Source organism: Gossypium hirsutum, chromosome D08 (assembly GCF_007990345.1).
Source record: "Gossypium hirsutum isolate 1008001.06 chromosome D08, Gossypium_hirsutum_v2.1, whole genome shotgun sequence".
NCBI lineage: Eukaryota > Viridiplantae > Streptophyta > Magnoliopsida > Malvales > Malvaceae > Gossypium > Gossypium hirsutum.
In genome coordinates, this window is record NC_053444.1 from 51487564 (window position 1) to 51502987 (window position 15424).

Consider the following 15424-nt stretch of genomic DNA (forward strand, 5'->3'; position numbering starts at 1 on the left):
TAATCTGTTTTTAATGATTTTTATGTTTTCAGGATCGTTGCAGCTTAATCTAGCTAGCTCGTACCTTCATTTTTGAAACTGTTATAGATTTCAAATGATTCCATTGTTGAATGCTTGGTTGTTTAAGTGTTTAATGATAGATTATGAAGGTTTAGTGTTAGATATACAAGTTTTGTAAAGTGATTTTTGACAAAAATGTCAAAAAGGGGTTAAATTGATAAAATGTGAAATATGGTGGTTAAAAGTGTGAATAAATTGAAAATATGGGCTACTAGTAACATGTATTAAATTTGGTTAAGCATGGGTTTGTACTAAATTGCATGAATTTGCTATTTTAAGTGATAAAGACTAATTTGTAAAAATGTGAGTTTAGGGGCAAATGTGTAAAATAGCCCTAATATGTGTTTTGGATTAAATTAAATAAATAGTTGATTAAATAAGTTGATTTTGACAATATATAGATCAAGATAAGTCAAGATTGGAATTAGATCGAGGAAAAGGAAAAGTGGACGAGTAATCAATAATTTCCATCCGAGCAACTCGAGGTAAGTTCATATAATTAGAATCGAACTTTCAATTAATTGCAATTGTATGAAATGAATATGTATATATATATGTGAATTGAATGGTTGAAATAAACGATATTGAATTGTTTAATTTGAAATGTGTTGAGTAATACCGAGCCCCATTTGAACTATAGAAAATCGTAGGATACGAGTGATATGTCACTAGGGTTACCGTTTTGGTCGAGCTCCTATATTTATTGCGGACTCACCATAGCTCGTATGAGCTTACTGATATAACAGCTCTTATGAGCTTATCGTTTCAGCTCGATAAAGCTTGCCATTCTTCAGCTTGGAATGAGCTTACCGATCATGGCTCGAAAGAGCAAAAATGATAATGAATTGACGGATTACCGATTAATGCACATAGTGTGTATCACTTGAGTATCCTTTGATATTTCATTAGGTTTGTAACGCCCCAAAATTTTAATTTTGGGTATTGTGAATGTGTGACACAAAATATTTGTCTGCTTTAGTGGTTATGTGTTCTAGGTGTGTTTGGGAGGTCCCAAGTTCAAGCCAAGACTTGGGCAAATTTTGGTATTTTTATGAATAAGCCCTATCTTTGGTCAGTATGCTTTTAAGTAAAAGTTGGAAAATAATTAACAAAATGGGCCTGTTGGTCTGGTGGATAAGTGGAGCGCTGGTGTGAAGGAGGTCCTGTGTTCGAATCTTAGTGTGGGCATTTTTTTTTCTGAGTAGTGGATTTAGTGGGGAGTTTGATGGAGAGAAATAAGGGATTGGGGTGGTTATAAGATTATTCTGTTCATATTTTCTTTTCCTTTTTTTTTTTACTTTTCCCAAAATCCTCCACCCTTTTGCCATTTTTCTCTTCATTGCTGCTGAATTTCTACTCTCTTTCGCCTTTCATCTTCTTGATTTTTCTTTTCCGATTCTGCCTCGTGTCGTTCCACGTTTGTCTGCGATCGTTCGGTAAGTTTTAGATAAGTGATTTGTCTATGTTTGTTAACTTTCTTTTGAAGTGTTTTGTTTATTCCAATTAGGGGAGGATTCAAGGGCTCGTAATCACCAATCAGAGTCTTAGTTTGTGTGAGAATTATTGTTCATCGGTTGAAGGTAAGGTTTAGTCGCTTATGGGTTAAAACCTTGATACGAGTTCGATTTGAGATCACATTATGTGAGATTAAATTAGTGTTATTTGTTCAATTATAGGCTTTGGAGTTCTTGGGGACTGTTTTAGCATCAAACAAAACTAGGTGTGTACCCGAAACACAGAAAATAAGATTCGGCGAAAAGATAAAATTACTTGCTATTTGGACAACAACAGTAGTCTAATTTTGAAAAATCACCATAAATTGTGGAAATCAAATTAGAGAATGAACAAAATATGAAATTAAATCTTATTGAGTCTAGTTTCTCATAGAAGAAACAGTGTAAGTAATGGAATTGTAAATCGTGAGATATAATAAGTTTTGTGAGACAAGGTCAGAATGAATTTGGGTTCCCCTATTCTGACTTTGGAAAATCATCAAAAATTGGAGGAAAATAATTAGAGGTTAAAATTTACATGTTTAAATTATTAATGAGCCTATTTTCAATAAAAACAAATGGTAATATCATCAAAATTTTGTACTAAGAGATACTTGATTTTTAGCAAAGAAAGGTCGAAACTGTCAAACAGCAGAACAGTGGTAAGATTGAAGATTTTACTGTACTTATTGGCTAAACCAAAAATTGTGATAACTTTATGGTAGAAATTTATTTGAGTCTAGTTTCAAAGACATCAAGCGGACCTTAATTTGGAATTCTATAGCTCAAGATATAAATAATTTAGTAACAGTGACTCAATTAGACAGCTTTGAAGAAACATATAAGTAAATAGTGAAAACATATATGAATATTTAGTTAGCACGGGTTACATTAAAAATGGACCACGCAGCCAAGGCTAATTTGGGCTGAGTGGGCCACATGGGCGTATGGGCCCACACGGGCAGACCACATGGGCGTGTGAGACCACATGGACTGTGAACCTACTGTAGGGTTGGTAAACATCACTTAGACCCCTAATTGTACGAACTGACTGTTTGATTTATATATGTGTTGAGCATGATGATAGTATGTTTGTATACTGAACTGGTTATATGTACTGATGTCCTGAGATAGCATGTCATGACTTGTATGTTACATTGCATGGGGTTGGGTTAATTATATTTGGCAGCTCAGCTGCAAATTACTGTTTTGTGCTACATTTAATACTACCTGGAGTGTAGGGATGGGTGGGTTGATTTGATCCCCACATGGAGTGTAGGGTTGGACGGAGTTGGTGTGTAGAGTCTAGTTGGGTAGGACTTTGTTACTGAATACTGCATGACAACTACTGATACTGTGATGGGCTAAGGCCCTACTGCATATTTGATACTGTACTGAGATGGGTTAAGGCCCAAACTATTATTGATACTGAAAAAGGGCTTAGGCCCAGGACTTCTTTAACTGTGCACTGTGATTTGCAATTATTTGTTTTCTGTGGGATTACACACAGAGTTTTCGTAAACTTACCCCTTTTGCTTAAATGTGCACAGGTAATCCCTAGATCTAGATGGATCGGTGCAGCGGAGGACTCGGCGGTGGCCATGATTTTAAACTTTCATGGTTTTTAACCTATATTTGCGATAATTGGTTTTATTTCTATTATATTTTTACTGGCTAAGTTTTTGGGTTGTAATTGGACTTTTGGACTTTGGTTTTGGGTTTTAATTATCTTTACCTTATGAATTACAACTGCTAGTAGTAGGAAACCTCGATTTTCAAAAGAAATAAATGTTTTTCCTAAACGCATGATTGTTTAATCTGTTCTAAAAGCTTCTGCAAACGAATAACGTTTTGAAACCATTGATTAAATAAGCAAAACAATTTTGGAACTAATGAGATATTAAGATAAGGAATTCAATGGAAATTATTTTAACGCGTCAACATGGTTTTCAAACACCCTATCATGTGACATCGCTAGATGCAGCCATAACATCTGGGTCGGGTTTGGGGTGTTACAAGGTTCAACGGGTATTATACTGTTACCGATTATATGATTGAGAATGGAATGGAATACGATCTATGTGAATTGTATAAATGAAATGTGATATGTGTTATTAGGATGTATGGAACTGGAAATGAGATTTTATGAAATGTATGAATGAAATGCTATGTGAGTTGAATGCCAAATTGAATCATTCATGGATGAAATGTTGGTTATATGCATATTTGAGACTCTAACCTATTAAGGTGTATGTGTGATAGGCATTTGAATATTCGAGTTGAACATATTGGTTTAATTACTTAAATTATGCAATGTGGTAGGTTTAATTCTATTATACGGGCTTACTAAGCTTTAATTCTTACTTAGTTTATTTTTTTCGTGTTTTATAGAGGCTCGTTAGCTAGCTCGATTCAGACAACGTTAAAGATTAGCATCACACTATCCAGTCGATCTCTCGGTACTTTTGAACTCATGGAAGTTGTGTAAATATGGCATGTATAGGCTAGTTTATGGGAATATGTTTTTGGTTACTTTAGCTTATTGTATAGTTATTTGTTTTGATGTCCTTAAGCCATGAGATTTGGCTTAGTTGTTATAATGGTCAAATGTGTATAAGATGATATGTTTTGGAAAGTTTGTTTATGAAGGATTTGATGCATACAATAATATTGGTATGTGATGAGTTGGTGATTGGAAAATGCTCGAATGTCATTTGATATTAGGATAGGTATGAGGTTGAATCATATTAGTTTGATATGTGTTTAAATGCATAAATGGTATTGATTTGAGTATGTAAATGATTGGTTTTGAAATGACATATATGTGCATTGAAATGGTTGTTTATAGTTGCTTAAATTGTATGTGAATTTGGTACTATATGAATGGTTTAGGTACATGTGTTTTGGGGTGTGAAAAGTGACTTAAACTAAGCCTATTTCATGTCACACGGCCTCAGTACACGGGCGTGTGACCTTTATTCAAAAATTTTTCTAAGTTTTCTCAAAACTTTTATAAGTTATCGATTCAGTCCCAAAGGTATGAATTAAGCTTTGTATGCTCGATTTAAGCATGTTATGAATATGAATGATTGATAATTACTGAAATGAAATGATATTTGTTAAATGTTTGATGAATTATCGATCTGAACTGAGTTGAAAGTTCGATAATGCCTCTTAACCTATTCCGGCGACGGTTACGGGTTAGGGGTGTTAAATATACAGCCCGAATAAGCTTCCTGTTACATGGCTCATATGAGCTTCTCGTTATATGGCTCGAGAGAGGGCTTCCCGATTATGTGCTCTAATGAGCACTCCCGAATATGAATTGACGGATTTTAAATATATACACCTTATGTGTACTACCCTTGTATCCATCGATAATTTAAATGATTCAACGAGCAATGTTCTGATATAAAAAATGTGAATTCGGTACAAGTTGTTACTTGTACAATGTACATGAAATTACATGGAAATTGAAGTATATGTTATATGGAAATTATCAGATAAGTGAGATATGTATGAAACATGTTTGATGAACTTATTCATCCATGATTATGAAATATTATATGTGATTTCTTGACTAACTTGTTAAGGATATATGTATAGGCTATTGGCCAACTTAATTTGGATGAATTTTGTATGTTTACCTTAATTATTTATGAATGGTAAGTTAATTTCTCGTTATACGAATTTAATAAGCATAATATGCTTACTCTGTTTTACTTCTTCTGTTTTATAGTACTTCAGAAGCTCGTTGGGTTGGAAGTTTGGTGAAAATATCATCACCTATCCATCGGCTCATCTCGGTATATTTAGTAAATCAACTTTGATTATAATGACAAGTATAAGTTAATTAGTCAATGTTGGCACATATATGTTTGGTTGTAACTAGCCATTTGAAATGACTTGTAATTAATATATATATTGATGTATATATGTGTGTCTTTATCTAGCTAACGTGTATGGTAAAAGAATTAAAGTTGAAGTGATTAGGGATTATGCATGTGAATATTTGATCAAATAGGTAACTTTGTATACTTGATTATATGAGGTAATATATAATGCATGAAACTTGGATTTGGCTTGGTTTAAATGTTTTGAATTGTCTTCGGAAAGTGTTGAAGTGTTAATGTAGGTGCAAGGCAAATTTGGGTGAGAAATAAGGTTTGGAAATGGCCTTATTTTGTCTAGACGGACAGAGACACGGGCATGTGTCTCAGCCGTGTGTGACACAGGGCCTATTACATGGGCGTGTTTTGGTCGTGCGTCCCCTGTTTCTTAAAAATTCAAAATAGAATGCTTAGGATTTTCACACGGACTGGCACACGGGCGTGTGGCTTGACCGTGTGACCCCTGCACCTACACACGGTCTACCACATGGGCGTGTGACTTGGCCATGTGACCTAAGTCAGAGAGTTACATAGGTACGGGCACGGGCTTGGACATGGACGTGTCCCTATTTCGAATGCCCACACGACATGGGACACGGGCATGTCAACTAGCCGTTTGAGCCACACGGCCTGATCACACGAGCGTGTATCCCCTACACCTAGGAAAAAATTTAAAGTTTCACGAAAAATTCTCTAAGTATCCGATTTAGTCTCGACTCATTTTTAATGCATGTATTGGGTCTAGAGGACTCATATAAAGGACTATATGAATAATATCTGATATAAATGTTAAATAATATAAAATATCTGTATTTGGTCTATTTATTCTGGTAATGCTCCGTAACCCTATTCCGGCGACAGATACGGGTTAGAGGTGTTACATACCATGAATGCAATAAGTGTATTTGTGAACTTAGTTGTTAAATCCTTGAGTTTGAAGGTTAACAATTTAATAAATGATTTTTGATGATTTTAAGTTTAAGGACCTATTTGAGAGTATAGTAAAATGCAATGTGAATAATATGAAATGATAGAAAATTTGGGTTGAAATGAAAACATAGAAAAATTGGCTTGTTTGGTTTTGCATTGATTATGGTTAAATTGTGAAATTTGGTTTAAGGACTTAATTGTACAAATGTTAAAGTGTTAAAGTGTTAAAGGGTAATTTTATAAAATCACCTTAAAAAGGGTTATGAGTTCGAATTAGTTATTTTAAGTTGACTTTGAATGATTTAATTGAATAAAATTATTGTTTAGATCAAGATATGCAACAACCAGACTTGAACCGTGGAAAGGCCAAAGTTTCAAATTAGTCGTCGGTACCTTTTTGTGCAATCGTGCAGTCTAGGTAAGTTCATTTAATGGTAAACTAACCAATTTTGTAATTTGATGGAAATTTTATTTATATTATGCTTGGTATAATTTCTTTGTATATAAATTGTTAATTTGTTATTTAGGCAATGATGTAAGTTTGTGTAATTTAAGATAATGTGTGTAAAATGTTGAGAATTATGGGATAATATGAAAACATGCCCCGTTTAAGCCTTATGAATATTTAGGATACAATGACACGTCACTAGGGATTAAACGTTTTCGGGTGCTGGTCTTGGGTGTTCTGCTGATGGATGAGGTCCTGCATTTGTTGCGAATTCTCCACAGCTCGTGTGAGCAGTATTGTGTAGTCTAACATCCCGACCCACAGCTCGTGTGAGTAGGCTCATTTTACAGCTTGTGTGAGCATTACATGATACGATTATACTTACATGTACATGCACACTTCATGTAAACATGGTTCCTGTGTATCTTAAATAGATTCGTTTGGTTCAATGGGTATTAAAATCTAAGCAAATGTTTGAGATGTATAAATGTTACATTGGATATATGTTGAATGTTATGTATCAGATCACTAACTTGTGAGAATGGTAATTGAAAATAAGAATCAATTATACATATGAGCATGATAATGGAATAATGCATTAACTTTATAAATTGACCCTATTTGGTAAGTTTTTGTTTAATTTTATACGTGCTTACTAAGCATTATATGCTTATGTAATTGTCTTTCTTTGCTTGTAAATCATTGGAAAGCTCGATCGATTGGAATTTCGTTGAAACATAATCCCACTATCCAATCATCGTTTTGATAATTTTCGGTTACTTTGGTTAAAGTTATAAATGGCATGTAATAGTGCTTAAATGTTATCTTGGTTTATTTTGATTAGGTACAAAGTCTATTTGTGTTTTATTGCCCTTGTTATTGATGGTTGTAAACAAGGTGTAAATATTTGAAGTTAAATTCTTATGCATGCCCTTTTGGAAGTGAGTAGTATTAGTTGTTTTGTTATGTTTTGGAATGTGTTTGAATGTGTTTTGGTCATATGAATGTTTGTGAGAATGGTTTGGCTTGGTGCTAAAGTATGTAAGTTGAAAAAAGCTTGTTTAGAGGACTTTTGTGCTGCATACGTCCTGGGACATGGGTTGTCACACATTCTAGTCATATGGCCGTGTGTCACTTTTTATTTTAAATGTAGGTTCCACACGGTCTGAGACATGGCAGCGTGTTCTAAGTCAGTAAGTTACACAGCCTGAGTACACAGGCGTGTGGAGTAAACACACGAGTGTGTGAGATAACCACACAACCATATTTAGGGCCACATGGGCTAGCCTTGTCACACGACCATGTGACTCCTATTTCTAAAATTTATTATATTTTTCTGTTTAATTTAAATTAGTCTCTAGTTGTTTCCAAACTATTTTTAAGATCTTGTAGACTTGATTTAAGACCTGTATGTTTTTACCATAATTAAATTGAGTTATTAAATGTTAACATCAAAGTTGCATAATTGTTTTTTGTTTTGAAATTAAATATTCTGATTTGTACAGTATTACTCCATAACCTTAATTCGATAACGGAGACGGGTTAAACATGTTACAAAATTATGTAATTTTAATAATGATTCGCTAAACAAAATGTTGCCTACAAAGGAGAACTTGGTTTTCAAGATATATGTGTTGAAGGAGATACTCTGACTAAGGGTGAGCAAAACTCGATTCGACTCGAAAAAAATCGAAAAAAATTCGAATTTCGAGTTAAACGAATCGAGTTAATCGAGTTATTTGAATCAACTCGATTTTTTTTTTCAAATTTCGAGTTCGAATCGAGTTGAGTTTTTGAATTCGAATAACTCAAATAATTCGAATAATTCGAATATCAAACTATAATATTTTACATTTTTACCCCAAACTCTCAAACTTTTTTACTTTTCCCTCAAAACTTTTACTCTTTCCCACTTTCTCCCCAAAACTTTTACTCCCCTCCCCTCCCTTCCTAACCCGCCAATCTATCCAAAATCTATTTCCCACCAAAATTTTACTCTTTCATTTACTTTTTCTCAAAATTTTACTCCCCAAAACCCTTAAAACCTTTTATTTTCCTTCAAAATTTTTACTCCCTCCCACTTTTCCCATAAAACTTTTATTCCCTTCCCATCTCACCTCTCATCTACCCCAAACCCTCCCCCCATCCAAATATTTTTTAATATTTTCCCTCCAAAATTTTACTCCCCCTATTTACTTTCTCTTAAACTTTTATTTCCCAAAACTTTTTATTTTTCCCCTAAACTTTTACTTCTTACTCTTTACTCTCAAATAAAAAATCAAAATTATCTAAAAAAAAATCACTAAACATAAATAGTAATAATTTTATTTATATCTACTATTTATATTATTAAATTAAATTTCACATTTCATATTATTTATATTGTTAAATTTTTTAGTCATATTGAATATTTATATTAAAATTGAATTATTAATTATGCCATAAAATATTCGTGTTAAAATTTTATATTGGTATCAATTTTAATATTTTAATTTTAAAATAATTTTTATTAAGAAAATCATATTTTTACATTTAATATATTTTTTAATTCTAAAATACATAGTGACAAGAATCTGAAGATAATTGAAACAACTAAGTAAGCAAAGAAGTTAACCAGTATATAAAAAATTAATAAATAAATTTTGAGGTGATGAAAGTTAATAAAAAATTTGATTAAGGTGGACAAATTTTATTATGATGGGTACAATGACCCAAAATTATTTTTTAAAATTTAACTTGAACAAATATATTCGATTCGATTCGATTCGAATTCCATCTCACTCGACTCGATTCGAGAAAACTTCAAATAAAGTTAAGATGATAAAATGAGATTCGAAAACTCGATTAACTCGAAAATTTTTGATTCGATTCGATCGAATGCTCACCCCTAACTCTGACAGTGGTCAAAAAACTGAACGACGAACACAATGACAGGTCAGAGATAGCAAACATTATAAAAGAACTAAAAAATAGATATTCAAGATTTCGAAACATATCTTTTCGGCACACTTTCCGATCAGTGAATGGGGCGGCGCACGGAATAGCATTTTATGGACAACAGCATGATTCTCAAATCTACTGGGTAGAGGAAGTTCCACTAGAGATCGAACATTTAATCCTCAAAGACATGCAGGGGTTTCGTGAAGGATAAACAGTTTGGATTTCGTTGTACCTGAGTCCGAAGGAATATAATAGGCTCCGATGAATTCAGGATGTAAGAAGGGTTGTTGATTGAGAGAAGAGGCAGGAATTTTTTTTCTTAAAGATCAAGGCGACTCTGAAGGTTTTCTCGGATGCAAGAAAGGGAGTTATGCTTTCAAGGGTAAACCAATGGGCTTTAACGTTTTCTAATTTTCAAGATTTAATTTTTAGTTTTAGGGTACAGTGCTAGTGTCACCGCCCATCTCATCTCTCGGTTTTCCCCATTTTTAATGCTTATAAAAGACTTTCGCGACTTCAAAATGACTCAATCCTCAACCTTAATAATTCAAAATTTCTCTGAAGTTTTTCAAACATCAAAATTTTCAAATTTAATTTTAATGCTCAAGTTTCAATTAAGTTTTTTTAATATCTAATCATGGCACATCTACCATAAGTGTAAAACTGTTATGTTAAAAATGAAAGAGTCACACTTACTATCAAATCTCATTACATAGTAATTTAAATAAACTGAAAAAAAACATTCTCAAAATGATATTTATTAGTTTATAAAATAGATGATTTCTAGTAATTTTCAAATTGAGTTAATTTACGGTTAATTTGTAATACTAAATCAATTAATCATGTTCTCGAATTGAAAAACACGAATCAACATGTTTTCATATTTACAAATTGAGTTCCCTTCTTGAAAATATTTTATTTATATATTTAAATTGAAAAGCAAGTTTTGATAAATAAAAATAATATTTTTAATGATAGAAACATGAAAAATAAAACAAAACAATTCTTATATTTATATAGATTTGGACCCTTATTTTCAATATTTTCCGGTTTTACAAAATATATATTTAATATACTATTAGTGAAATTTTTATGCTCTAGCTAAAGAAAAAACCTGTAAATATATTTTTAGTAAATTTTTTTTCCAACTTTCACATATTTTTACTTTTTAAAAATTATTTCAAAATTTTTAATCAAACACAATTTCTTTAATGTTTCTATTTCACAAAAATGAGAAGCCTTGAGATATTTTATTTAATTTTTTTTCTTGAGTCACAATGTGGATGTCATAGTCTAATTTTTCATTTAAAATTAGGTTAATGTATAGTTTATCATTTTATCTTATCTAAAAGTACTTAGTTCGTATCTGAACCATTTTTTGTACTTACTTGTCACCTGAATTTATATTTTATAAGACACATTACCCCAATTTGTTAACAACTTAATATCCAATTTTAATAAATTCATAAAATATATAAATAAGTTTTTAAAATTTTATATATTTAATAATAAAATGAAATATGAAAAGTTTTGAGTTAAATTAATTATTAAGTTGATGCTAATTGTACAGCTGTAATCCCAAAACGACACTGCAGTCTTGTTTATTTTCCTATTTTGTGGATCCAAGTCTTTCAGCTTCTTCCACCGTGGCTAAGCAGCTAGCAAACTGGTCTCCCTAGAACAACAATGGACCGGTCGATTTCGTTGTTTAATGTCGATATGCTATTGCTTTTCCTAAATTGCAGATATTGCGCTGCTATCGCTGGGACCGATTACTGTGTTATAGCAGCTAATACTTGAATGTCTACCGGTTACAATATCCTCACCGGCGACTACTCCAAAATCTCCAAAACTGTATGTTCTTTACCCATCCTTCGCTTTTACAATGCAAAACTTAATAGAGAAACTTGATTGTAATGGTGTTTTGGCACTAAAGGGCTTTTCTTTTTTGCACTTTTATGTCGTAATTACTAATTAGTAGGAAGGTTGGGTTTTAGTCTCCAAAACTGGCAAGCTACTTTGAATCAAAGGAATAGAAAGCTTTAGAGAGAAATTAAGAATTTTGTGAAATTTGCTACTAGGTTTTTGTTGCCTCCTATGGTTGAAGAAGTAGTAAAACTACTCCATTCTTTTTTTTTTTTTTGTGAAATTTGTTTACCAGTCATGGAATTTTAATTTAGTTTTTGCCTCCATTTACAAAAGCCACTGGCAGCTAGCTACTTCGTTAGATTTCAACTTTCAAAGATATGATGATGTAAATTTGTTTTTTCATATCAATGTTGGCTTCACTTGACTTTTTTTTGTTGTTGCAGTAGAAACTGTTCTACAGTAATTGCAAAAGACAAAGGCATTTAGTTTTGATATAGATTAGGAATCTAAGAACAAAACTATGGCATCACTAAATCTTGTGAACATCCTTCTGCAGCTAACATAATGAACATATGATTCTGTTGGTGCTTTCTCAAGAATATAGATTTGTCAGGACCAACACAAGAAGCAAATGAGCTGCCCTGCAATGGCTCAACTGCTTTCCAACACCCTTTATTATTACAATTTACAAGCACTTGTTTCCTCATTATACTTATTAATGTTTTTGGGGGCCTTGATTATGAAGGTATCTGCTTTTAGTTGCTAGCTTTAAGCCTTTCTTTTCTCTCTTTGAATATGAAATAAAATTCTTATGTTAAACCATTTGGAAAGGGTTGTGTCTTCACATATGATGCCATTGGTTCCTTTGAGAGGGTCAGATACAGCTCTCAAGGTTCCAGTTCAACACTCATCATGCCTTCTTGGATAACCAACTAAAATCACCCAACCTTCTCCTATTGCCTGCCTAGGTGTGCTCTTAATTTTGATTACTCTTTATGTTTTGATGCTTTTATAAAAAAAATTTATCTCTAGTCCTTCACCTGGCAGAATGCGTTAGTCCACTTATGGAAGCTGAAGCTGTTGATTTGGTAAAAACTGTTTTTGCATCAGCATCTGAAGAGATATTTACACTGTTTGTTTTATTTGTTATGGTTTTGGTTATTGGGTATCTTCGGAAGGCTGTTTTTTCAATTCTGGGGCCACAATATTGATTACTTCCAGTGCTATGTCTCAACCTTAGTCGGCTTTTAATTTCTTTTGTTCCCTTGTATATATGTTGTGAGCTTGAGAAATGCTCAATTTATAGAGAATTTGAAAGTCTAAACACCTCGAACAATAGATGAGCTCCCTTGTTGGTTTTTTTCCATACAGATGGATAGGTAACATGAATATCGAACTTGCTGTTGGAGCTTCGATCTAGTTTACCTTTTGCTAAGAATGTCTAATTCCATGTCTGACTCTCCTTTCCTAATTCAGGGGAATAAACTCGAAATTGTTGTCTTAAATCTAAGGATCTGAGGAAGGATTGATGGTGGCTTTCCACTCTGAATCGGGTAAGAGCTCTTACAGAAGTGGAATACTTGAAATTTAGGGAATGATCATGGTTCTTGTGTTAATGTGTCACTGGCCTAGACTTTGACCAATCAAACCGTGCAGCCTTAAGTGGAGAATTCACTTTAAATTGCCTAACTCAGCCTAAATCCTCAAAGTTGAAACAACAGAAAGTAAAAAAACTCAAGAAAGCCTTAAAGAGTAAATGCTCTCCATTCGTGCCTATGGCCGCATGATTTGCTCAGTTGAAGTCCAAGCTCATGACATCTGCTGGTTGTATTGAACTGTTTTTTTTGCATTCTGACAGTAGTGATACTTAAATCTTAGTTGATTTACCTTCGACATTAGGCTAAAATAGACTGGAATAATCTTTCATGGATGGAAATGGCATTAACTCATGATTACTCTCTTTTGACTATTTTTGTTAGATTAGATATTAAATTGTAAATGCGAGGATTGGAATACTATAAATTTAGCTGTCATCTTTTAAGATAAATTTGGGGTTGAAGTGCATTTGGTACAATGATGGTTCAGTGTGTGATAATAATCTTTTTCAATTATGGAAACGCAAGTGACACAAATCTTGCATTGATGATTTATAACAAAATCTGTGAACAGTGGTGTGAAACAACAATCAAGGAGTACAGTACAAAATGATGTTTTTGTCCTTTTAAAACGTTTCTACGGAAGCCCATCCTTTCTTTTCCAACTCCACTCGCAATGCCTGTAAGCAAAAGAAAGTTAATATCAGGGTTTAAGTTTTATATATTCGTGTGTATATTTGTATCATGTTTACCTTAATTCTTTTTCTATTGATATCAAAATCAAAGTTCCCGATCCTTGATGCGGATCGGTACTCCACGATTGAATCCTTACCGGGTGGAAACCAGAACTCCACATCATCCACAAACTGTTGAACAACATAACATAAATAATCAGTTAAGCCAATCTGCAGGTCTGTTTTTGATATGTTTGGTAATGAAAAAGAAACAGAGCTTAAACTTTTACCCCTAGTATGGGACTTTGATATTCAACACGCACGTAATCGTCTTTCTTCTCCACGATTTTGGGGGTATACTTGTCTGATTTCGTTGATTTTATCTGGCATTATGCCGTATAATTAGATTGATTCTTTTTAATACTTGAAAAGCCATTTAACTGTGAAAAAAAAAGGAAAAAATTACCACTTGAAGAAGCTCTTCCATTGCCACTTCACGATTCACTGGCTTTTTCCTATTACGCCCACCATTGTAATTCCTTTCATATTTAATATATATATAGTTAACACAATGTGCATCACATTTTGTCGGGGCGGCGCACATTTTTCATGCGTTTACCGACCAAAAAAAAAACGCTTCCAGTTTCGATTTTCGACCAAAGAAAAAAGAAAAAAGCAAAAGGCAAAGGGGGAGAGGTTTACCATGGAGGGGCGTAGTGGGTGAGATCAGTGACATTCTCAGAGGTTGAAATACAGTTGTTAGTAGCAGGACAAAGAGCAAGAGATGGGGGATTTTTCTGCACTCCTAGATATTCTGGTTTCTTCCCACTGCATCATCAAACCATTCATTCACTGTTTTGGTCAAGAACCCAGAAATCAAAGATTTTAGAAGGGCGATGGTGTGGACACAAAAACCTGAAACTGAAGATGGCTCCTATAACAGCTAATTCGCTGCTCCTCAATATGATTTCCCTTCAAAATTACAAGCAATGTTTTCAGCTCCGATTCTTAAGCTTAAAAACTAGACACGTATGTATTATGATGAATAACGGGAGGGAGATAAGTTAACCTTCGAGGAAGTTGGTGGTGGGGTTTATCGTCGGGCAGCTGGGAGGACTGAGAAAGGACGATGCGTGGAAGTATTCGGGCTTTGCTTTTGCTTATGTATTTGTTGTAGTAGAGAAAGCTTGGTGATGATGCCATTGATGCCATTCTCTTACTTTGTCGCTCGCTATCTTCCTCCCCCTCGTTGCTAGCCTATTCCAGCCTTTTAATAGAGCACCTAAAGTATGAGCTCCACCGGCCATGTTGTTCCAACGACACCGTTTTCTTAATAATTTTTACTGTACTTCGATTTTCGTATATTTTATTATTATCTTTTATACCCATTCCGTTTTGCTTTGTATAAATAAAATACTAAAATAAACAACCTTTTTTTATGTACCATATATATATAAACCGCAGCTGGGTACGTAATTTGGCCAAACTTGCTGCTCCGTGCCGTGCGGGAAGAAAAGATCAGAAG

General features: G+C 33.4%; 1 protein-coding gene and 1 long non-coding RNA gene across 3 annotated transcripts; one reads left to right on the forward strand and one right to left on the reverse strand.

Annotated features, from left to right (window-relative positions):
- The first annotated feature begins 11325 nt into the window (after positions 1–11325).
- On the forward strand, positions 11326–13560 carry LOC107900855 (uncharacterized). Its single transcript, XR_001685062.2, has 2 exons — positions 11326–11615; positions 13107–13560. It is a non-coding gene; the product is annotated as an uncharacterized lncRNA (long non-coding RNA).
- Positions 13561–13753: 193 nt separating this feature from the next.
- Positions 13754–15400, reverse strand: LOC107900854 (uncharacterized). 2 transcript variants are annotated; one of them, XM_016826599.2, is made up of 7 exons: positions 14969–15400; positions 14815–14871; positions 14602–14727; positions 14366–14438; positions 14190–14282; positions 13978–14091; positions 13754–13905 (listed from the first exon to the last, which is right to left on the reverse strand). In XM_016826599.2, the coding sequence occupies exons 1-7, from the start codon at positions 15109–15111 to the stop codon at positions 13852–13854; spliced, it is 660 nt and encodes a 219-aa protein (XP_016682088.1). In that variant the 5' UTR covers positions 15112–15400; the 3' UTR covers positions 13754–13851. The 2 variants fall into 2 exon arrangements, with proteins under 2 accessions (XP_016682088.1, XP_016682089.2); XM_016826600.2 differs by having other exon boundaries at positions 14058–14091; positions 14969–15210.
- Between the last annotated feature and the right edge of the window lie 24 nt (positions 15401–15424).